This window comes from Corapipo altera, unplaced genomic scaffold (genome assembly GCF_003945725.1).
Source record: "Corapipo altera isolate COAL_440 unplaced genomic scaffold, ASM394572v1 89, whole genome shotgun sequence".
In the NCBI taxonomy this organism is placed as follows: Eukaryota; Metazoa; Chordata; class Aves; order Passeriformes; family Pipridae; genus Corapipo; species Corapipo altera.
This window is the reverse complement of record NW_020884968.1, coordinates 1,182,215-1,207,287: the sequence shown is the minus strand read 5'-3', so window position 1 is coordinate 1,207,287 and position 25,073 is coordinate 1,182,215. Positions and strand designations below refer to the sequence as shown.

Genomic DNA, 25,073 nt, shown 5'->3' with positions numbered 1-25,073 from the left:
CCCCCCTTCAACCCTCAGTAGTAACCATCCATAATTCATGTTTTCCCTCATTTAGTTCCATTACAGTTTCCTTTCTCCCCATGACAAATACTCACATAATCACTCACATAATGCAGTAGATCCACAAATGCAAACATCGGAGGAGGAGTGTTTGTGTGGCCTGTGCTATGCCGCCAGTTTGCTTGATGGATTGCAACTTTACTGCTCCTTCCATTTACTCCTGATTCTCTTTCCAGCTACGGTGTCTTGATCTACTTTTTGGTTTCAGACCATGCTGCAGGGAAATTGGTGATGACTAGACATCAAAGAACATCTGCTTTCATCTGAATGAGGAAGCTGTAAAAAAAATAGCCCTAAATAAATTTACCTCTATCTATATGGATGTGTTTATAAAATTATATATAAAACTTACAGTATCTATTTTATGTGCATCTATAGTATATATAAAAATATATTTACTTAATATATAATTATATTAAATGTATTTTTTTAAGGGAAATACAGCTCCTTGATTTTATCATAATTTCTTCTTACTGTAGATACATTTTTTTCCTGAGAATCTTCCAATTCATATTGTTGTGTCATTAGCTGGCAGCTAGTCCCAAAGCAATATGGCATGGTATTCCTATCCAAGCCCATCAGCTTACTTTGTAAGCTCTCTGGTGGCTTCCAGCAGCTGTTAAGATGTGGCGGTGGACACAGTTTTTCCTTCCATTTAAGGAGTGATTGAGAAGATGCAGATGCTTTTATTGGAGAAGGAGAAACTGATTTTTTTTTTTCCTTGTCAGACTTCACAGGGGTAGATGCAAGAAGTTTATGAGGCTGAAAGTCATTAAGCAGGCTTTTTTCCTTTCCTCCTTCTGCTTTTGTTTTTATGGGGGTGTGAGCAAATGATGTCTAAGGAGTGGAAAGACAACTTTGTAAATGGGATATGCCAGCAAAAATGAGATGGCTTTTCACAGTGCATGCATTGATGGATGTCTTAAAGGCTGCTCCTTCACTGCAAAGGTACCCCATTTAGGTCACCCGTTGCCCTGGTCAGTGTGGGCAGCCCCAGAAAGGGAGTGACACAGATCATTCTGCAGGCCCCAGGGTGCTCAGAGACTTAGTCCGCTGTCATCTCACCATGTTAAACACAGTCTGCTGTGCTGCTGGTGGGAGCTTGCTGTTCTTTCACCTGCCTTTATGCAACGTAATCATTGCTGGGGCAGAGTCAGGACACAAAGCCTTGAGTCTCATTAGGCATTAGCAGCAAGGGACAAATTCCAGCAGCAGCTCTACATTTAAAACAAACACCTAAACAACAACAAAAATCACACAAACCCCACAACCCCCCCCCCCCTCCACCCCCCACCCCCCCCCCCCCCCCCCCCCCCTATTTTTTTAACCCACAAGATCTAGGTTTTTCTGTGTTCATCCCTTTTGGGCTGGTATCCTTCCCCACCCTCCATGTACTTCCCAAAGCAGCACATGCTTGATGACTAAGCATCTACCTGCACTTAAAACGATTAAAAAATGGTTAATCACAGCCCTTAACCTCAGGCTGTTGACAGCTGGCTGCAGCAGGGACGGACCACAGCCCTCACAGTGAACACATACCCATGTTGGTAGCTTCCCCATCCTTATTGTTACTCGCGCTGTCATCCGGCAAATGCTAAAGGAAAATGAGGGGCTGTGGTGCAAATGGTGATGAGTGTGCCCTTTCACCAGCAGAGCTGAAGACCGAGGTGAGGTATGGGGAGGGCTCCCTTCCAGGTACCAGATAGCATCAGCACATCTCAACTGCATTTTTTTTTTTTTTTCTTCTAACTTTCATGTTTCATGCCCATCTTTTAGAGCAGAATTGATTTATGAATAAGGCCAGTTTGTAAGATTTGCAAATACAATTTTAGCGTACAAATTTGATGACCCAAGTGGTCTTGTCCTGTTCTTTTTGTTAACTAACTCTAATGTGGGTCTCTCATCAAGCACTTCAGTTATGTGTGTCCATCATACTCTACTCTTGGATACGTAAGTCATCCGTAAAACTTCCTTATGGGCCATAACATGGTTATGGGATCTTATCTTAAGAAAAAAGAGGAAAAGTTTGTTGACTAAAAGGGAGGGAGAATTATTTAATGTTGTTCAAAATGATGCTTTGGGATTGAGTGATTTTTGCATGGACTGTTTATAATAAAGTCTGTGAGTCAGATTTGGTATAGCTGTATGCTGAAGATGGAGACATAAAATTAAGAGAAGTCAAATGGCACTTTTTGATGATGTTAAATTTAGGCTTATGCACTGGCTAATAGAAAGCATGGGGCTTTTGGAAAAACTCAAGCCTTGAGCAAAGATGTATAAGCTTGCAAAGCAAATTGAGACTAATCTGCAGCTCATGTTGCTGCTGGATAACACATCTAGGTTGATGATACCTGGCAATGAGCCACATGCTGTACCAAACCCCAGGTGGAAGACAGGCAGCACCTATTGTCCAGGGAGCTCTGCTTTCAGGCTAAGGAGAGAAAGAAAAGGAAATGGGAGTATGCTGGAATGCCTGGAGACTCACCATTCATGACCTGTTTTCAGGCTAAGATGGTGTCCCAGGTGCTGGGAGTGCCAGCTTCCAGCCGAGGTCTTGCTGCTCTACCTGAGCAGCTGCCCTGCATCCCTGCATCTTGCAGCTTTTGTAGGACACTCATGAGGCCAAGTGTTCACTTAAACACTTTGCTGACTCTCTGATTGCTGTGTTTATTGCTTCACATTTTCCTCACTTCCTCCTCTTTCCCTTTTAATCAAAATTACCAAGTTCTACACTGAATGGGAACCTCAACTCCATGCTGTGCTCAGCTCAGCAGATGTGGGTCACTGTGCTCATTGAAGCAGGGCTCTGCTCTGTAGACCCTCTCTTGAGAGTGGTGTCCAAGTGACTCGTGTCTGTACTGGCTGCAATTCTAATTCTGTGCACAGATGGTCCAGAAACTGGCTGTAATTCTAAAACCTCTGTACCCCTGAAACACTCTCCTAGCTGGTTTTGGAGGAAGCAGCTTTTCTTCCTCAGGTGACAACCTCAGGTGCGTTCTGCATGGATGGATCTAGGATCTGTCTTGTGCGATGGCCTCAGTCCGTCCCATCTGCCTTGCTGCAGAGCCATAGCTTTGCTGGTTTGCAGGCAGGTGACCCTATAGTGGTTCTTAGGAAGGCCCCAACATTCCCTACTGCAAGAGCAGATGGGTTTTTGTGGGCAATGTGAACTCAAACTGGGAAGTAAAGCTCAGTGCAAATTAAATGTGATTGTAATGGCTTGTGGTGAATAGGAATGCACAACCAGCCAGGGACCCATTGGCAAGTTTGCAGTGTTGCAAAAGACTGCTGAAAGGACTTACTTTATTCCTGGGTACGTGGGATTAGAGAGAGTAACCCAATGTTTTTAAGTTAGAAGACTTTGAGGAAAGGATTGCAATGATACTCTGAGGCATAGAAGTGTGATGTAGCTGTAGGCATTTGCTCAGCACTGTGACTAATCTTCTGGAAACCAAAAGGAATTCCCTTAGAGGAGAATGCTGTGCGTCACCCGCAGCCAAAAAAAGAGGGAGTCATGTGTTTCCTTGACAACACATCATGTTTGCATATTTTTACCGCTGGAGGAGAGTCCTTCATCCTGATCACTGCATGTTTTCAAGTATTTTGAGTGTGCCTAGGGTGACAGGATATTAATTTCAATAGCTTTGTTTAAACAGATCATGTAAGTAATTGAGCCCATTAGTATTTTTAATAGGGTTTCAGATTTAAACAGGACTATTTTTGTCCAGTCAGTGTAGTTATTCACATTACAGATTTCTTAACCACTATGTTTTAAAGCTGGTAGGTTAGAGCAGGCTCTCCAGGAACCAGCAGGTTTATTTGGGAAATATGATTTTTCTACAACTTTATTCATGAGTTAATGTCTGCTTAACATGGGTGAGGATAAAAGAATTTATGCTGAGGATATATGAAAAGAGCGCCTAAGTGTCATATTATAGACAGCAAGGGCTTGGACTTCAGTGTTGGCTTTTGGTAACTCTCCTTGCATTTTATTGGAGGTGTTTTTTTTTTTAAATTAGAGATGTTCCCTCCACCCCTTTCTCAGTTACTGATTTCATTCCCATCTGCTTTGAAATCCTTAGTGAACACAACAACTACAAACAGCAAATGAAGTTATGAGCTGCTGTCAGTGGTTTTAAGATTGCTGATGTAATGCGTAAATAAGCAGCCAGATTTCTTTTTGAAACATCAGACACCCAAAGCAGCAGCCTTAAAAGAAGCTGCATTTCCAAGCTGACGTTACATCAAGTAGCACATACTAATGTTACTTGGGTCTGCTGGATGAAATAGCAGTAAATAACTGGTTATCAAAAGCAATTTTCTAGGTAGTGGACTATAATCCAGTGGGCAGAGACAGCATCTGTGGTCGTGCTTTAAGGAAAGAAGGATATTGCTACTGGTTGTATAAAGGCTGATATTTGCATTTGCTCATTCCTTTTGACCCAGAAAAAAATACCTGGTGTCACCTGAGGAGAAAAGAGTAAAGTACTGGGCATACATTGATCTCTCAATTTGTAACAGTAGAGGAAGTCTTTTTCTCACCAGGAGTAAAACCAGTGTTGCTACAAATCATGTACAACTTTGAACTCAGATTTGATTCTGTCCCTGCATATGCAGTACCTCTGCAGGATTTAAACCCTTCGTATGGGTTCTTCACCTCTGAACAAGAGCACAGCATCTCCATTTATATAATGGAATAAAGTAAAAAGATTTCTGCTCCCTACTTCATTACTTGCTTCTGTGTGACCCTGTATACTTTGTTTTAATTAAACACATACCAATTGAAAAAGTTCTTATGGGGCTTTAAAGGTGTAAATGGAAAGGAAGGTAGGTTTGTACAGTAAAATGATCATCTCTAATGAAAATGGCACTTCCATTTGGGACAGTCTACATGTTTCTTCTAAAGCTAGTGAGTGTCAGATAAATCACAAATAACATTCTAGAAATAAATCAGTCAATTGGTAGAGGCATCCGAAGCCTTGATTGATTTGATTAAGTAATCAAAAAGTCTCTAGCTCGAAGAAAGACAAAAGTAATTTGCATAATAAAACCCACACTGTTGTCCAGCTTGCAGAAGGGAATGGCAGAATATTAGATTTTACTGTGTGCACACAGATTTCAAGCCATCTCTGCAGCAGCCCAGCTAGCTGTGAGCATCCTGGTTGCCTCCATGTGTGTGTTAGCCCACCTCCCTCTCACCCATCCCGTGTTTTTCTGACGTGCACCGCAGCAGGTGGGTCATCAAAAATGAAGGGGTGACCCCTGAATTCAGAGCCAGGTCTTGATTGCGGCTGCATTGCTACTGCCTGTGTTAATGGACTTTGTTCTCTGAGGTGCATCAGCCTAGGCTTCTTCTGAGTTGGACACAATCCTGCAGTGTTTTTTAAATGGAGGTGCCTTCTTTGCCTGGTGCCTATCCCATCTTTATTTTACATGATGGCAGAATTGCAAGGAAAATCATGTTTAAAAATACCTTGTGTTGGCTTTGTATTTACCCTAAGTGCCTTCCAGGTCAGCTGAACTTTTGTGTGCAGCCTAGTGTGTTCACTAAAGAGTAATACAAAGTTGCATGTCCCCTTTTACTCTAGTGGTTGGGCTTTAATGGAATACCTTTTTCATTTTCCTGATTATCCCATTGTTTTCTGAACCATCTCTACCCACTCTGTCTTAGTAATAATAGCCTCTACAGACTAGAAATCTGTTGTCTGGGGCTATTTTATAATTCATTGGATGTAGGCTTTTTATGATGCCTTGAAGACATCTGTAAACTAGAAGTCCATTAAAGTGAAAGCACATTTGTGTTTAGGGGTTAGGCCGTGTGTTTCCACCTGCAGTGGAAAGCAGTAGAAGGATAAGACTACAACTATGTTTTGCCAGCTGCTGTTACAGGATGGATGTAGATAATTAACATATAAGGTACCAGTGGATGTTCAAGAATTACGCAATATTTCTGTGAAGTTTTGAAAGGCTAATAAAATTTTTTGTTGTATATCCTTTGGCAGACTTCTGTGTTACTTTTCACACTATCTTGAATATAAGCTTTTAACTATACTGTCTCTTTACTGTATATATCTACAGGGTGGTGAGAGTCATTTAAACAATATTTGTGTGCAGCATTTGATTCTTTTATTGCCATGGAAATGTTTTTGTATCCTTGGGTAAAGGAAATTATCCTCTGGAGTCAAAGGATAATATATTAAGTGACTGGTTTTAAGACTGGGTAAGGAAAGTGAGCAGTTGGAGTTGCAATACAGGTCTACTTCATGGGTAAAAAGCCTGCCAGCTTTCTGTAAGCCTGGCTTGGGGCAGTGTAGCGTGATGGCAGCTTCTGCCCTTGTGGGAGGACTTAAGGGGATGATGCCGGGATAGGTGGGTTGAACCACCCTGGGACAGTGAGGTTCCTCTCTCATTTCATTAAACTATATAGTGAATCTAAATGCAGTTAGGCACCAAAGCTGTAGAGAGCTAGATTTTGGGTGGGCTGAATTTTAACTGTGATATCCTAAAGTAGATGCCCAGCTCTATAAGTAGAAGTGCTGTTGATCCCTCTACTCTCTGGTCAAGGCAGTTGCTGTGGACCCTCGATGGCGAGTGCCTAGTGATGGAGAGGTGTGAGCTCTGGCCTTGCCAGTGCTGTGTAGAGGGGAAGGATCACCTCCTTTGACCTGCTGGCAGTGCTTTTCAGGTTCATACCCCTACCGTGAGCCCTTCAACTTGACAGGGATGCAACAAAATCTTTTCCTGGAATTTCTTAGCATGAAAAAGATTGGACTTTGACACTGCATGCAAGTAACTGAAGTTGAGGGAGGGTGGTGTATTTCTAATTAGTCATTAAAATGACTATGAAAGATTAGATGTTATACAAGGTTCTCTTATATACCCCAATTTAGCTGTAATTTTGCCCGTCTTACAGGGCAAAATCCTGCTTGAGTAACTCTAATAATCTTTTTGAAGTGAATGAAATTCAGTGTGCAGGATTTAGCCCCTAGAGGTAAACTTAGAAGAGATTCAGTAAGTGCAGAAATTTGGGGTTGAGCAGCAAAGGGCACTACAAGAATAATAACCATGGATTATCTCTCTACACTACTTTCAAACAGTGATGCTCATTTCCCTCATCTCTCCCTCAAATTTCTTTAGCTGTGTTCTCTTAATTACTGTACCTCATGTATAATATTTTAGAAACATGTTGATACTGAAGAACAAAGTTGACTAAAACCGATAGAAGTGTCTAGAATATTTTTCCATGTTTGTCATTCAGAAGATTCTCTGGTGTTCATTTGGGGTATTTAAAAGGTAGCGATTAATGCAGTTTCTCTGTATGGTGAATTCAGATACACTTGTAATTTGGAAACCAAGATACCTGCTTGGGATCACTAATTCAAGGCAAACAAAGTAACACTGTCTCTGTTGCTTTGTTTTGTTATATTCTGAGCATGTCTTGTATCTCTTTATGAAGAGAGAAGATAAAAAGAGAGCTTCAGTTCTGCTGTTACTTGTGCTTCTGTAATACTTGCAATGGGGTGATTCATTCTTTTTTTCTCTCTGTTTTTTCTTACAGTATCAAGCTTTTGGCTGTACAGGAGCTGGTTGACAGAGAAGCGCTGGAAAAGGTATTTAAAAATATCTCTAATACAACTGTCGTAACACATTTAAGCTGTTAAAGCCCTCTGTGTTAGTCGTGCTTCCTAACTTCATGGAGAATCACGCAGCATAAAATAAGACATCTTCCTAGCTACATAACGCATGAAAGCAGAGGGGATATGTTTTGTCCAAGCTGACCACGTGTTTTTGGTGTTCTCTGATTTTACAACAAGCTTGGGGTAAGCAATGCTTAATAATAAGCAGTAAATAATAAAACCTGGTGTTGCTCTACAGCCAAGGTACTGCAAGCACAGCAGTACCCTGGAGGGCAGGTTTAGATCAGATGTTGGGAAGAAATTCTTTACTGTGAGGGTGGTAAGGCACTGAAACCAGTTGCCCAGAGAAACTGTGGATGCCCCAACCCTGGAAGTGTTCAAGGCCAGGTTGAATAGGGCGCTGTGCAACCTGGTTTTGTAAGGCTAATCTAACATGTGCAAAGAAGACATGGTGCTCAACCATTCATTGTGCAAAACAGGTTAATATTCACAAATGTTCATTGTTTGCAGCAGTCTGACTCTCTGGCACCTCACACCCTGTAGACTTCTCACTTTCCATTGGACCGGTACCTCCCTTTGGTCCAATGCCTCCAGAAACATGGCCTGGTGAGGTCAAGTAACCTCAGCCTGGTGAGAATGGCTGTTTGAGGCATTGTCTGGAACTCTGCAGGAAGCTCTTCAGAAAGGCTCAGCCTCAGAAAAGTGATCTTTCTAAATTGAGCTCTCTGAATATTTGATATCCTCTTTCATACAATGCCAAGCTTAATGAATTTAAAAGGCCAGTTTAGCTCTCTGTAAAATAACAGGGTGGAATTATGTCAGTTCAAAGAAATTTGCTGTCTTTATTTTTTAAATACAGGAGGGGAAAAAGAACACAGACTAGAACAAAATTCCTTGTCCAGCCTGCTTGCAGAGTCAGGTTTTGAGAACATGTACTGTCATGTTTTCTATTCTTACATCATTATTTATCAGCATTATGATGCCAGAATACATTATATTGTAGGAATACAGAATATTATTAACTGATAATATTTTAACATTCATTGTAAGATAGTTTTTTTCTGGGTTTTCTTTAAGAAAGCTATGAACATAATAACCTTAAAGTGTTTTTCCTATAGAACACTTTCCAGTCTATCATACGTGGTTTTGAACTCTGGAAACTTTTTCTTATTTCTAAAATTTGATGCCCAGCTTTGAAAGTCTTGTTATATATTTTGACACTCGCATGGAAACCCAGAGTGAGTAGAAGCCCACTGTTGAAGAGTAGTGCCCCCCTAAAAAGACCTACAGGCACATTAGTGTTCGTGCTGCAGATGAGCTCCATTAAATCAAACCACATTGAAGTTAAGTGCATTTGTAGTGAGTCTCTGGAGAACCAGGGCCTTGAGACAGTGTCATAAAATTATCTGGCCATGTATAGCACAGATGGACTGTCAGGTGAGGCACATGAAGCAGCAGACTGGCAGAGCAGGCTGCTTGAACCACTGGGGTCTTGAGAAGATGGGAACCTCCTGTGGAAAGACTTTCCCTTTTGGGAAAGCTTGCTCCGGTGTAGCAGAATGCTGCTGTTCTTCAAAAGCTGCATGTCATAGATTTGCTGGTTTCTTACTGCAAAAGGGTTTCATACCATTCTGACTATCTTAGATACTTAAGTGTCTTTAAATGTTTTTCCCACCTTGACCACTGAAAATAAGCTGAACACACTGTGAAGAGCTTTGTCTTGCAAAGACTCTATTTGTTTAATTTTTTAAACCCTAATGTTCTGGCAAATTGTGCCAAAATGGACCCTTTAAGCCAAGGATCTACCACACTTGGCGGCATTTATGCCTGGGGTTGCCAAGACAGAAGGTGTGATTGCCAGGGTTTAATTACAGCTCATCCTGGATTGGGACAAGTTTGATTGACCCTTGAACGCTGCTCATCAACTGGTTTGTTTTTCTGGGGAGCCATGGGTGCCTGTAAGCACCACAGATGGAGATGCTGCTTGTGGAGCTGAACCCGAGGACCACACTTGCTGTTGTTAAGAGGAACAAGAAAATAAGAATTTATTTCAGTGAACTAGGTCACACAAGAGGAACAAGAGTGTTTACCTAGTGAAAGTTCTGGGTCAGAGATGGGCTTGTTTGTGTTTGTTTTGGCCACAGCCCATCAGACCCATCCTGCCACAGACTCCCTGTGAGCGGTCTTACCAGCAGCTTAAAACCAAGCACATACTTATCTGTATTTTGGCTTACCTTGAACCTTCAAATTGATCTGTTTGCTTCCCCCTGCCTCCTCACTGAGCTTGCCCCAGCTGCTGTGGGATTGTATTACTTGCATGCCTTCGATTTAGAAGGTTTGCTGCCATTTGCCAAGGGTAGTAAAGAACACAGATGGTGAGATGCCACAGGAGAGCTTGCAGTCGTGCCAGCCTCATACCCACAAGGGTTCAAGGCCACTCAGGCTTTAGAAGGAAGTATCTGAGGCACGCAGGCTTGTTGGTGCTGAGATCTGTATGAAACATTGCTTCCCCTTCCAGAAGCATAGTTCTTGGGAGAGACTCCCAGAGACACTCTTACCCCACTGTGTTTTTGAGTACTTTACTTGATCTAATTTTGGGAAATCCTTAATTGCAGATGAAGAATTCTACTTGGCAAATGTTAATAGTATTTATTCGGGGAAGGGGAAAAAATAATTCTCCTGAGGAACATGCTGTTTTTATAGTTGAAAAATAAATCTGTTTAAGTAATTAGCAGATCGAACTGCCTAGCCAGGTGACATTTCACATCAGTTGCTGTTTTAGCATTTTAAATCTGTAGCCCTATTCCACAGGCAACAAGTACACCAAAACAATTGTTCTCATTTGTGCTTGATGCCAGTAGGTTGTGCAGGGTCATCCATCTTGTAAGAAAAATAAAAATATTCTTTGCATTCTGTCAGATGTTCCTCCTTGCACCTTTCAGATGTTAATAGGGGCTCTTGAGCTTATTTCTCCTTCACAGACAGGTTATAGAGAAAAGTTAAATGATCTGTACAATTTAGTGATCCCTTTTGTAAGGTAAGCCTGCTTTGGGAACATTATTTTCCTATTTGTGTATTCATAAGTAAATGCATCTGCTGTTACTCAGGATGAGAAAAGACTGTCTACTTGATTGCAGACAGAGACATTTGTTGACTTCTTATCTAGGAAATGAAGGTCACTCTAATTAAACCTATGTCCTGAGGACCTCACTGCCACCGTCCAAGCTCGCTCAGCCCTGGCAGATGAACCTTAGGATCACTCTTGAGGAGAAAAGACAGCGCAGAAAGATTCGTGCCTTGCAGAATGTACCACCTAAGGAGTCTTTCTGCTGTACCTTTTGCAACCGGACGTGTCTATCTCGTATTGGCCTTTTTAGCCACCAGCGCGCTTGTAACAAACGTGGGTAGAGCCCTCCCCAAATCTTCATTCGTGAAGCCCAGCCATGATATGATCTAGGAAATGTAAATCATGTGATTCAGAGCTGCAGTTTGTAAAGTGTGGAATTCTTCAGCAAAGTGATGATTATTTTCCTTGAAGTCGGAGATGATCTATCAGACTAGCTCGAGAGAAACACTGGGTGGGCTGAAGGATGATAGGAATTGGGGTAAGAAATTTGATTTTTTTTTTTAGGGGTGATCTTCTTGAAGTTGATCATAGCTTGCAGCTTGAAAATCAGGGTAACATAAATTTTACTTTTAAGGTCTGCCTGTGACAGTGATGACAAATTTATGTGAGCTATGTCCAAGAGGTCAGTGAAAAGAACAAAGTAATTGCCAGTAGGCTTGCACTGTCTGTATGGGGACTTTCACCTTCACTGGAGAAGTTTTGGAAGTCACAAATCTTTCACCTGGTGCCTGTGGCTATGAAGTACGGGATGCGTTTGCTGGGCACCAGAACAGGCAGCGATGTACCTTCTAGCCCTCTCAGCACAGGAAGGGATCTCTTCTGTCTGCTGGCCGAATCTTACTTGGTCATCCATTGTGCATCTCTACTGGAGATGATAGAATCAGAAAACTCTGATCAGCCTTCTCCTCCAGAGAGACTCCCATGCCCTATATAAAGAGTGACTTCTCTTTCTTCAAAGAAAACACATTTACCTTGTTGCAAACAATGGAAAGCTTAGCACTGTAAGCAAGCAATCTCTAAAATCTGTGCTCCTTTTTTGACATTTCCCACCTCCCTCAGAAGTACTAATGGCTGAAGTTGTCTCCCATGATGTGGAATCACTTTCCTGCATTTCCTCAGCTGTAGGAAAGACCAGATGTCTGTATTTGGGAGATATTTGCTAAACGCAGCCCTGTCCCATCATGCAGAATTTTCATACTGTGCCTGAGGAATCATTGAACTACAACTGGTGTGATGCTGAGGGTGTTATTTTACTAAAAGAGATTTAACATGCCTGACTTTGATCAGAAGTAGTTATTGCCTGAAGGAAAATGCATTGAGTACTGTTGCCCATTTTTACAGGGTAAGGCACAGGAGATGAGGACAAAATGGAGTGCTTGTTTCTTTCTAGTAGCATCACTCTGATAGTGCAGTTTCGGCTGCAGTCAAAAACAGGTTTGTAAAATGCTGAGCTGCCCTGTGCGTTCCCTGCTGTAACCGCCTTCTTTCTACACAGTACATGGAGAATTTTAAGTAAAAATTTGCTTTTGTTTTCTTGATCCAGTGTACTGTTTCCTCCAGATATTATCAGAACATAAAAAGTGTGACGTCAATTGAGGTTCCAGAATTTCCAGTATGAAATGCATCTGCTGGAGGTTTTTATTTATCTTTTGTCTGCTTTTGAGTAGATTGAGCCAGATCAGTGTTTAATCATGATTAAGCCCATTGTAATCTCTGTTCTTTATAAAATCCCTCTCCAAGCAGAGCAGGTTGTTTATTTGTGAAAGGTTATCCGTAGGAGCTTTTCTGTGTTTGAAAGAGAGGTGCTGTTTTCCATTTGCAGGGATAACATCGTTTCTTGCTTGCATGGATATAAATATGGTTATGTATGCATTTGATGTGATTTTTTGAGGGTTTTTCTGTTGTGGTTTTTTTTTTTTTTGTTTAAGCTGGAGCAGACATGTACCCCAGAAATGCAGTTAGTTCAGGACTGAGTCTTTGTGTGCATATTTTTAGTTGCCATAATCCTCCTGTACAGTGTGAGCCCCATCTTGCAGTCTTGCTTTACTTTGAGCTGTTCGTTAAAAAAGATCATAAGGCAATTTGCAATTAATGAATTAGTTGCTGTAAAGAAGTTACATTTGCTATCTGTTCTTAGAACTATCCTTTCCAGAAACCAGGTGACCCGTTTGAAAATCAAGTACGTTTGGCTGTCCTCTAGAGTCAGATAAGGAAACAGCAGTCTCGCTTTCAGAGAACAGGAAAAGGAGATGTCCGCGTGGCCACTGACTTAGTCGGGACCTTTTGTTCAGTTTCTTCCAGCCCTGTCACTGCCTCATTTTTCTGCTCTCCATTTCTAGAGAGGATAGGTGGAGTCAAGTCTTTCACCATCTCCTTTGCCTAATTCAGCCGGGATAGACTTCTGCATAATTCATCAGCTGGTGTAGGTCCTCCTGCCCTGTTCCTTCAAAGCCACCAAGGAGTCAATGATTAACCACTTACAGTAAAAGTAGGTTATTCCAAATTGTCCAGCTGATTTAACTTTAATTCTTTTTCTCACCTTATTCCCTATTACTCTGTTCTTTTGCTTTCCCACACCCTCCCTATATTTCCCCCTCTCTCCCTTGTCTTGCTTTTTTATCTGAGTGCAGGTAATACTCAGGAATGCAAAGTATTAATTTTTTTCAAACTTCGTCCACTGGGGTCATAAAAGCTAAGAGTGAAGGGAAGTATAACTGTTATTGGGAAGGAATTGGTTTTGGCCGAGTGGAGCTGGAAATGATGTTGACAGGCTTTTTTGGTGTTATCCTATCTACTAAACTGGCTTAGGAATGCTGCACCTATACAGTATTTGCTTCTGGCCTTTCATATTTTCCTCCTTTCTGTCCTCTAGGAGGGATTTAGATGGCTAGAAGCTTAAGGAGATGTATCAGTGGACCTTACAGCTGTGGCCAGCTCCATGATGATTTCAATAGCTCTCTGTAGGAGGACCTATGACTACTTTGTCTTTTCAGGCCCCTCAACTGCAAACTCTCATCACGTAGTTAGCAGCATTGGAAGCACAGGCTTTCATCTACTAGAATTTCTGGTGTCTTTGATCTTGGCTGGATTGCTTTTTCTTTTTAGTTGCATTGCCCATCTATTTTCTGATAATCAGTGGACTTCAATGAACAAAACACTAGAAGCCATGCTGTACACACCACAGGGAGCTACAAAGAAAACAAATTCTCTTAAAATTCTGTCCTTTATGAGATGCCTTCTTCCCTAGAGCACAGGCGTGCCTCTCTGAGCAGTGGTGGTATGGAGGTTGCTTGGTATAGTAGCTGGGCATTCTTTTGTAGGGCGTCTGGTCTTATGCCCAAACAAAAGCCAAATTCACCCAATAGTGAAATCATTCTCTACACTTCCAGAACAGGGAGAAACAAAAAATATGTGTTTACAAGTGCTGGCATGTATTAAGATTTTATTGTGGATTGTAGAAGTAATAGGAGTCCTTAGTCAGTCCTTTTTCCTGATTTTTTTCTAGAAGATGGCAGAAGGCAAAGCAAGTTCATAGAACAGAGGACCAGTTTTGAATATTCAGCAATCTGGGGAAGGGTGGGGTTTTTTGTTTGGCTTTTTTTCCCCCCCCCCCCCCCCTTTGACATAGCAGCAGGGGTGTTTCAATGTCCCCCCAAAAAATTTTTGATTGTTTATGTGGATTAAGTAATCCATATGCTCTCTATGGGAAGATGGAGTCCATGGCATCTGTTAGAGCAGAACAGTGGTCAGGGCTGGAGGACAGTCCTGTAGACTCTGTGGAGGGCATGCCGGTAAGGACAGACAGAAAACCATCTATTATTACTCATGCAAACTTATAAATAAAACATGTGCTATTTCAGAGAGGAATCCGTGTCAAATTGGGTTCTTTAAATTAAGGGCTGGAGCTGTGAAAAAAAAAAAAGAACAGGTGTATAAGATTTTTTTTTTAAAGGTGAGATAACATGGCCTAATGCTAACAGCCTGGAAGCAATTCTCCTGATAATAAGCATCCAAAAAAAAAAGTAATGGATTAGGAGGTGAGACCAATTTAAATAAGTTTACAGAAGGTGGCACAGTGTTCTGTAGGCTGGTGTAATCAATGCCTGAAGGAAGAATAAGTACTTGAGGCTGTCAATGGTTGTGAGTCACATTATGTGTTTCTTTCTTCCTTGTTTTTGTGTTCTTACCATGGGAAAGAATGCTTGCTCTAAGCAGAGATGTAAATCAGCCGGGGAAAACAGTAATACTAACAGTAGGAAAGAAATGAAGCCACAAAACACCCAACTCACTTGCCATCATCTCTAGAAATTAGTAAATTTTTATCATGGGAATAGAGAGAGACCTAGTTATCTTAAGTGCTTAAGCAGTTTTCCTCGATTAATAGCATTCAAATATTGTGATTTCCCCATTCTCTTTCAGTTTTATCTGCTTTTCTTTTGTATTAGCACATTTTTTCTCCCTCCCATTCTCCTCTGGCTGAAGGCAGTGTGCAGATCAGGAGATTCAGATCATGGCAAATAGATAGAGCTCACTGGTTGGTTTGTTTGGGATGTTTTGAATTGGTTAACAAGAAACTATTTCATATCACTTTTGTATCTCATGTTTCATAGGATGATTTTCTATTTGCCTTCTGTATTAGGGGCTAGGTTCTGATAAACTCATTGTCACCTTGTGTAGTTACTGGGTGGGTAAGGTTGTACTCACAGTGATGTTGTTTTAGGCCCTACCAGAGAAATCAATTCCTGAGTTTCATGAGAAAAGAGTCATCCCAGGAATTAAACAAAACACAAAAGAAAACAAAAACAACAACAAAAAAAGAGGGGTTCCCAGGAAGCCAACGACTCCTGGTTACCCAGTATGTTATATCTAGTCCGAATTAGCATGTAGTTCAGGTCTCCGAACAACTGCTGCATGGATGCTCATGATTTTCATGATTCTATGATTTTAGCATAGCTTCCCAGTTGAGCTGGGTACTGCTTTATGTCAACGTAGCTGAAGTGCTTGAACTCAACCACTCACCTCTTATAAAATCAGCTTGATGAAAAAGGTAACCTCATAGTCATGAGAGTTTCTTTTTAATCTTCCTTATATTGCATCAGTCCTCTGGCATGTCCTTGTAGCTGTCAATGATTATACTGCCTAGTTATGAAGAATAAAACACTCTCTTGAAAAGAGTTCAAGAATAAATTGCAAAGATTTATGACCATCCTTGATGACCTCTTGAGCGTTAATTCCTGTGTTATGTTTAAAAACAAAAAGAACATCCTTAAGAGTAGGAAAAGAAGTAGTCAGGAAATGTCTTCTGCCATATGAGTCTGTCTCATGAAGTACAAGTTAAAAGCTCAGCTTGTGAATGGAAACATGAGAAATGAAGAACCCACAAAACTTCTCCTTCATGGAGGCCTGCCAAATATGGCCTTACTCTTCCACAGGAAAAGGGCAGCACAGACTTCCACCAAGGATCCATGAAAACACCTTCCTATTAAATGGCAAACTGGTTGAAAGATAGTGAGTATTCCATTTTGAATAGGTAGCTGAGCATTCCACAATTTTTTACTAGTGGCCTGAACACTTAGAATGTATTGGGGAGTTATTGCATTGCCTCTTTCAGTTGTTGTTTTGCTGCTCTGCACCAAAGGTTCTTCCCTGTCTTCCTTTTGAAGATCTATAAAAATACAGTGTTATAAATAATCACTTTTGTTTAGGATGAAGGTAGGAGAACAGGCCAGTGAATGATCTGCATTGTTGTCTTGAGAACACTGTGATTAAAGGAGAGTTTTATGGGCTACAATCTGTTTTTTAATCATATATTCAAAGCTCAAGAAAGTAATTTCCTCTTAGATATTACAAAGAATTAAACAGTTGGGTGGCTGTGGTGAGCTATAATTCATCTGGGAGGGCAGTGTAGAAACCCACTGCTAGGTTTTGCCAAAATAAGTACTCAAAAGGGAAAGCAAACAATGTGGGAGTGCAAACTTAGGCTCCTACCACTCCCCAGCTGATCCTGTAAAGCCTGACTTAAAAAAAAAAACCACACAAGTGACTTGATTCAAATAGGTTCGTATATGGAAACAAACCATTAGACACTTTTGATAACTGAGATAATGTTAAGCTTATCAGCATAATTATTTCCCGCACATTCATGAAGTACAATAGGTGAGTAACACAGCAGTGGCAGGAGAGAGGAGCGTGTCCAGCTGGATTCACATCCATGTGCAGGTTCAAAAGAGAGTCAAGTTCAAGATGGGACTCAGATACCTGATGTGGGAAACAATGCCTTCGAGTTGAAAAGCTTTCCAATCCTGCCAGGCATCATTTAGCTGCTGCCAAACCAAGAGTGCCTAAATGATGGGGTCCTCTGATGCTTTGCCAACCAGTGCCCCTCTGCAGACACAGAATTACACCCTTCTGAAGCAGGCAGAGGGACTTGGACAACTTAGTTTCTAGCCTATGTATAGTTGGGCTTGAAAAATGATCCTTCCTTGTTCTGTCTCCTCTGAGAAGCTCAGTCCCAGAGGTTTCCTTTTCTAAGTAAGCTTAGAAGTGTTTTTTGCAGCAAAGCTGGGAATTCAGGTCACCACAACACTGCCGGGTGGTGAGGCTGCAGCATGGAAAGTGTTGACTCTGCAGTCCATAACGTGGTGCCTGGAGCAGTCATTTAGGAGCTGAATGAGAATCTGATCTTCAGAGGAAAGAAATCCTTCCTCTATGGGTGTCTGAATTACTGGTATACTCTTTAAGAAGCAGAAGCAGCACATTTTCTACAAAAACAAATGAGTTCATCTGGAGTTGATGAAAAAGCTATAGGTGCCTTCAGATGGACCGAGCTTTGGGACTCCAATTTGCATGCACATTATGCCAACAAATGATCTTTGTATGTCCATAGCACACAAAGGTATGTAGAGGTGGTGACTGTGCTTACAGGTGCTATATTATTTCTGAAGAGACAGTGTGGAATATTTGGCTTTACTGAAGGACTTTACCTTGATTTCACCTCTCACAAAATTTATGGAGCTTTTAATGTTTGTGAAGAACGTGGAGGGTAGCAAGGATGTTTTGGTTTAGTTCTAGGAACGACAAATCAGCATATAAAGGGTGGGAAAGTATTCCCCCAGGTCTCAATGACCCAGTACAAACAGGACACACTAACATGGCCAAAAGGACAGATAAGCTTTTCATGAGGAAATCTGTGGCTTTTGCCCTTTCAGTAGATTGGTTCCTTATCTTTTTTTTTTCATCCTAGAATTTTTCTCCTAAACCTTATAATTTTTTAAAAATTATTATTTCTTCAGCTCTAATGTCATTATAGATTTATGTACAATATGGAGAAGTAGAAAATTTTTTCCATCATAGATATATATATATATACATTATATATATATATACATGTGGCTGAGAATGAAACTGATTCCCTGGAGGGGGGTTGTTCTCCTTTGAAAACATCCATAATTATCTGCTTATTGGACTCCCATCTGCCTGCCAAGTTTTATTTGCCCTTATAATATCAACACTTGAACCACACAAGCAATAAACATTATGCAGTCTTTAATGAAGTCTTCCTAGAAAGGACTAGTTTCATGGGTATGTGAAAAATCTTGTGTCTTAACATAGAGTCACTCCAACTTCCCCTCATGTTACTTACATGGTTCCTCTGAAGAGAGTTTGTGACTGCTTCTCCCATGGCAGTGGATTCATCTAGTTCTTGTGTGTATATTTTTTTTGCTGTGTTGCAAACAGGAAAAGGATATGCTTGAGGGAAAGGCAACAAGCAATAAAGGCCTGAGACAACACTCCTGTCAGTGGGAAATGGGATCCAATGCTGAGTCTCTGTTTCAGCCTTTAACCAAAATAACGCTTCCTTCCGTGCTGTTACCTTTGGTTATAGGAGAATCCAGATGTCTCTGAAAGGCCTGATGCTCCTCCGTGTCCTCTTCCTGAGTTGCTCCAGCCTGTGGGAAGTCAATTCAGTGTTTTCTGGCTGCAGGAGTGCGCTGAGCATCCTGGCCCGGCTGTGTCTTGCATCCCCTCTTGACTTGTGTTGTGTCGTCATGTGTTCCCACACCAGGACAACAGTACTGAAGCCTCTGACCTTTCCCTACCCCTACCTCAATAGCCAGTTCCATAAAATACAGCACCCAGAAATCTCTCCACCCCTTAACTCCACCTATTCACAAATTCACTAACACAACAGTCGTCTTCTGGGACATTAGTGTCAAATCAGGAAGTTTTGCTTGAAAACCAAAGGTGTTGATTTCAACTTCTCAGAGATATTTGTTATGTTTCTGCTCCCGACTTTCTGGGTCAGGCTTCTTTAGGGTGCACCAACTGCAGCTGTATCCTGTATGTGGTAGATTGAGTCTGTTTTTTTCAATGAGAAATAAAAGTCCAGTTGGATGACTAAAGAAAAGAAAGGATAATGTGCATTTAATTTTTAGTTTATACAGTACATAGGGATGGAGCAGGGAAGTCATGTATGTATTAAAAGATGGACTAAAAAAGAGCAGTGCCAGATGGTCTTATGAAGCCACTGTCCATTTTGTTGTATCTTCTATCAGAAATATATTAGACCATGTTTCAGGATGACAGTTTTATTGAAGAAGGTTGGGGAGCTTCTCCTCAAGTGCCACTGCACAATTTAGATGGTATATCTTAGAGATCTTCTGTTTACCCTTTCCAGAAGCACCAAATCTATCACTGTGAGATGCTCTGTTGCATGGAACAGCCCTTACCTTGAACTCCAAATTTCTTTCACCATGTTGATGGGGAAATCTTTACTGATATAACACCTCCACATAGCTGAGATGATAAGGAATTGATACAAGTCTCTTAGTCGCCTCTGGTACTCATTAAAGCTGCTCCCTCTAGTGCTTGCTGAAAGAAAAGTAACTGTGTATATGTGTCATTTTGAAAGGAATATTTATTTCCTAGTTCTCATCTCTCTTCTTCATTAAGAGGAATGAAAATCACCTTTGCTTTGGTGAAGCAGGTTGTTTACCTTAAGTGCAGTGCCCTTTTTGGCCTGAAAACTTCTGTGGTAATTAACCAAAATGGACATTTAATTTCCTTGAGTGCCTTTCTGAAGTTCAGGTGATGATTACTGCACCAGGATGCACAGTGTCATAACAATAGGCTCACCCTGGAATCTCCTCCTCGCTGCTCCTTCTCTCCTCACTCTTCTGATAGCCTCTGTGCTTATTCCAAGTCTGAAATGATTATTAAACCCTAAGATATCGTTTTCCTGGGTCACATTTAGTTTCCTCAGGGTTTAGGAGTAGTCCGTCTTCTTTTTGAGCATAAGGGAAGTCGCTGGCTCAGGGCGGTCCCAAGAGCTGGTATTACAGGAGCAATGCTTGTCAGGCAAAAATGTGGGGTGGTGTCATCATCTGTCAAGGATGGTGCTGCTGCACAAATGGAACTGGATGCATAAATAGCACCCCAAAATAAAACACAGAGTAACCAGGGCATCCTGAAGAAGAGGTGATGAGAGCTGCTTATGGGCTACTGCAGGGTGCTTGGTGGCAGCTCTCCTAGTGGGCAGAGTTTCTGCACCTGAAGAGATCTAACTTTATGGGCAAATTAGATGCTTTTGCGGGCAGTGTTTGCAGTGTCCTGGGGAGGCAGGTAGGTGTGTTAGGGAGTCTGTAACTTCCTCATAATCTCCAGCACGTGCCAGCCCAGCATATGTTCTTTTATGCACTCCCAAATTCATCCAAGACCCCTTGCCTTCCCCTCTCCAGTCCCTCCTCAAATGTGCATTTCTTCAGCTTCTCTAGCTGCCCTCTGTTCTTTTCCAATATCAGTCATAAGTTCATTACTGTACCTGTCTCTGCTTCTGGACAGGCTGGGAGGAACGGGTACCAGCTCTTTATCAAGGTGGACAAAGAGCAATTATGTCTTTGGAAACTCTCTTCTTGGGAAAGTGATGTATTGCCAATAAGCAAAGGCAATGGAGCTTGTCCCAGTTCCTGGAGTGGTGGCCCTTGTTGGCACCTTGCATGCCAAATGGGGGCAATCATAGACTCATAGACTCATTTTGGGTTGGAGAAGACCTTGGGTTGGAGAATCCAATGGGCAGGTGGCACAAGGGAGTTGACCTCTCACGAGCACAGGCTGCTCTTTGCTTAGAGCCTGGTGCTGCCATGTTCCTGCTCCCTGGCAGAACTGCCTATCCCACAAAAACCAGCACCCAGCTGGAAGAGAAACTGTGGTGGGCATAAGTGAACAAGCCCTGATACTGTTGGTCTTATGATATGCGTGTGAGCTTTGACTTGGTATGTGTAGCATGTTATGAAGAAGCTGATTAAATTTCATGAAAATTGCAGCCTGAAAGGCTCTAGAGAAAAACAAAAATAGAGCTTTTTTTCTTAAGAGGATTTGGGTAAAATAAAAAAAAAGTTGTTCTTATTGACTGAAATTTTAATTTTCATTTTTCTTTACCACTTGAAGAACTGCTTCTCAAAGGGATTGGTATAGGTCTAACTTAACTTTGCAGAGAGAAAAGGCGTTTTTTTGTCATTCCCATTGTGGGCTAGGAGCTTGCCTGTATATTTTTACTACATGAAGGAAAGCGTAATGTTGGTTGACATTGGGTTTTGTGGGCAGAACAACATGATTTGAAAAATGCCCTTCTCGCTTCAGCAAAAAAAACGTGACCTCAGCAAGTATGCTGTCACAGCTTCAAAATCTGTGTGCCTGTAAGCCCTGGAAAATGGGCACAGACTGAAGTCAGCTGCTGTAGGCCAAGTTCTCCGTTGCTGCAGCCGTACCCAGAATGGGCTGATGGCTTTTTTTTCTGAACAAACCATGTAATCTTATTTGTCATCTTTTTGTTTGCACAAAGTTAAATCAAGGCCTTAAAAAAAATCAATTTGGAGGAAACAAACTATTCAAACAGTTGACTGCAGATGCTCTTTTTAATAAAGTGATGGTTTCTGTAGGATTTATTCACCCCTGTCGTATGCTTTGTGCTGGCTGGACTTTCTAGACAGCTGCAACTCAGAGATAAGTTAACTCTTTTGTCAGGTTACAGTTGAACTTCTAAATTTTTTTTGCTGATTTAAGTTATTTAAATGTTAAAAAACTCATTCACGAAATTCACCCTGTTTAAAGACATCAGAGTGGCACCAGGAACGAGTAATTATTGCTGCTGTGATTTACTGTTTGTTGGGGTAGAACCTGGTGATAAGTTGAGAGCCAGGCTCTGTTCCCAGGCCTTGCAAACACTCTGTGTGCCTCCTTGTTTTATAAATCCGCCTAGCCCCAGCTCTACCTCAAGCTACATAATGGGCAACAATGTGGTGTGTTAGTGTGGCATCTTGAATAAGAAGGCCCAGCCAACTTCTACATGTTAGAAAACTGTTTTAAAAGGTGTGCCACGTTTTTGCATGACGCTTGGCCTTCTGAGGCAAAAAAGAGTGGCTGGCTTTTGTGTATCTGAAAATCACTGCTTACAGCTTCAGCCTCCAGGATGCTGAACTTGCAGACAAGGCAGTCAGTGCAAGAGCAAGATTTTATTTTCATTTTTGAATCAAAACATAAAATAAATATGACAATAACTATTCCATCATTTTACTGGTACCTACGTAGGAAACTTCCATATCTATGCAGCTCTATAGCTCTTCAAACTGCATTTGGCATGCCCCACTGCAAAGAGTTACTGTGTATACACTGTTATTGTTTGCCTTGAAAATCCTTCTTTGTTAAATTGCTGCTTGATCTGGAGGGACATTTTGGATACAAGATTTTGTCTGAGGGTCCTCTTTCACTATGAAAGCCTCTGCATTTTAACACAGTTTCTCCAGTGTCAGAACAAAATGATGCACAGTGGAAGTCCCTGTTGCTCTTTCACAGTGATGACTTTTAACTATCCCCTTTCCACGCAGCCAGAACCTGCAGCACAGCCAGGGTGTTTGATTGATGCCTATCCCTGCCAGCTTCCAGGCTGAACCATTCTGGAGCCAGCATCAGCTTTGCCAAGGACTCTAGCTCCTCCTGTTAAGCCTTACTTTGAAATTCCTGGCAAAACATATTCCATATTGTCCACATCAGTGAGTTCCAGATTTTCCAGGGTGGTTTTTATTAATATTTATTTATTTATTTATATATTAATCTCAGGATGTTACCCAAGTGGGCTCAGTGGTTCTCCACAGTGTCCACAGTTACAGTATCCCTGATCTGTTGGGTGTTAGGGTGCAGCCTCTAAAGCTCTGACCATGTGCTTGGACACTTATATAAGAGTGTCTGAGTGCTGTGGTTGTATAGCAGTGACCAGGAAGACAAAAACCTCTAGGGAGCATGAGAAGGACGTGCTGAAACTGCGTGCGAGTGTGCAGCCACTTCCCTCATGCGTGGAGGTTCTCAACCATGTGTCCCTGGCATAAAGTCAGAGGAACCTTAGCCCCAAAACACCAGCTATTGAGCTTGGCCTACACCCTTCCTCTTGTGTCATGCCGGTGGCTGCATTGTTGGAGTGGAGCCAGCCACGCTGTGGGGGCCTCCTGACCCCTGGGAGTATTCACCAGCTGTTCCTGAAGCCCCTGGCAGGGATGGGATATGGTGCAGTCAACATCTTTGGAAGCAGCACAGAAGTAACCCGTTTCCAATCAAACAAGTAGCTTTGGAGGGGAAACAAAAAGGGTCTGAGGGAGAAACGTTCTACTCGCAGCATTTGCAATAAGTTATTTTAATTTTTGTTTATCTCCAAGTCAGGGGTGAGTCAGCCTGGGATGTGACTCAGACCACCTCCTTTGTGAGCCTTCAGGGAGGGCAAAGAGCACAGCCTGTGCTCCACGGTGCCTCTTACCAATGCTTTATTACATGCTTTATTTTGCAATTTTTTAAAAACCCTATGAAGCTGATATTTTTTTTTTCCTCTTTCTTTTCTTTCTAGTTTTGTATGGAGCTGAACCAGCCAACGCTGCCAAACATCCGCAAGTGGAAGGGCCCTAGAGGATGTTGGAAGGGTGTTGTTTCCGAAAAACCCTCAGGCCAGCTACACAAGGTACATTAATCCCTAAGTCTGAACTTTGGCTTTGCTTTCTTTTCTCCCTCTAACCAAGGATGTATTTGGAATGTTTAAGGCAACACACATTGCAAATCCTTTTTGGAAAGGTTTGCATTTCTTGTTTTTTATGCTGACTGTTCCTATAGCTTTCAATTTGACTTCGCGATTGATGTTTTGGAAGAATTGTGGTGTGCTTCTAAGGAGGAAGGTGTGTGTGTATTTGTGGGAGGTATGGTGGATAAAGGCAGTACAGAAATACAGAAGAAAGGCTACACATTAGGGCAAGGAAAGAGCCCTCAGTTTTGCCCCTGGTAGGCAGCAGTACTTGTGAATTTTTTTGTGCTGATCACCTGAGATTGTTCCCTGGTGCTGCACTGGCTGGCATTTGTAAGGGCTCCCCATTTTCCTAGTTTGCAAGTGAAGAGTCTGCAGAGGGGCCATGCAGCCTACCATCCTCACCTAGAAGACTTTATCTCCTACATTCTCCAGAGTGCTTTGCACGGGTGTTAAAAATGCTGTGGACACCATTTGAAACCTGCACCATGCTGCACTGTGCTTTTCCCTGCAGCATCTTCTGCTGTGGAAATATGTGTATATACTGTAGAGAGGTACTAATTTATGTGGTGGTGACAGCTGCACCTGCTACCTTTGACAATATTCAAGATATAGCTGCATTGGGCTGGACGTGACTAACAGTGCCCAAAAGCTGTGTCTCCCAAAGGAAATGTCTCTTTTTTTCCCTTTAAGCGTGCTAATGAGTTTTCGGAGGAAGGTCCTCCTCGAGCTCAAGCCTTTTGTTGCTGATCAGGGTCATTTTCATGATACAGTCATCAGAGTGGGGATGTTGTTGTGGGGTAAAAGAGGGAACGAAGACCTGTTATGTAACAAGTGGTGCCTTCCAGTACATGAGGCTGTCTTGAACGAGCTATTTGATATGGAATGATCTATTCTGAGCACTGTTGTTACTGTGGCTTCAGTTGTGTCCTGTAACCACTCTCCTTGGAATCCACATTTCCTTAATTTGGCTTTTCCAAATCAGGTTGCATCCCTGTTCACTGGTGATTTTTGGGAGGCACACCTCTTTTTATTGCCCTTCTGAGTAAAACCCAAGAATGAAGGGGAACAAGAAACCAAACTCCAGCTAAAACGCACTACCCACAAGGATTGGACTGTAGCTTCCACCAGACACGCATGGAGGGTCTGAATGTGTCCAAGGTTTAATACAATTCACAGTTAATTGCAATGC

General features: G+C 41.8%; 1 protein-coding gene across 3 annotated transcripts in view; it reads left to right on the top strand.

The window, feature by feature from the left end:
• Nucleotides 1–25,073, top strand: part of EEPD1 (endonuclease/exonuclease/phosphatase family domain containing 1) — a 77,526-nt gene that overhangs the window by 41,996 nt on the left and 10,457 nt on the right. For all 3 annotated transcript variants that reach the window (XM_027665042.1, XM_027665041.1, XM_027665040.1), the window contains 2 exons: nucleotides 7,619–7,670; nucleotides 23,714–23,824. In XM_027665042.1, coding sequence (XP_027520843.1) covers nucleotides 7,619–7,670; nucleotides 23,714–23,824 — 163 coding nt within the window. The remainder of the gene's footprint in view (nucleotides 1–7,618; nucleotides 7,671–23,713; nucleotides 23,825–25,073) is intronic.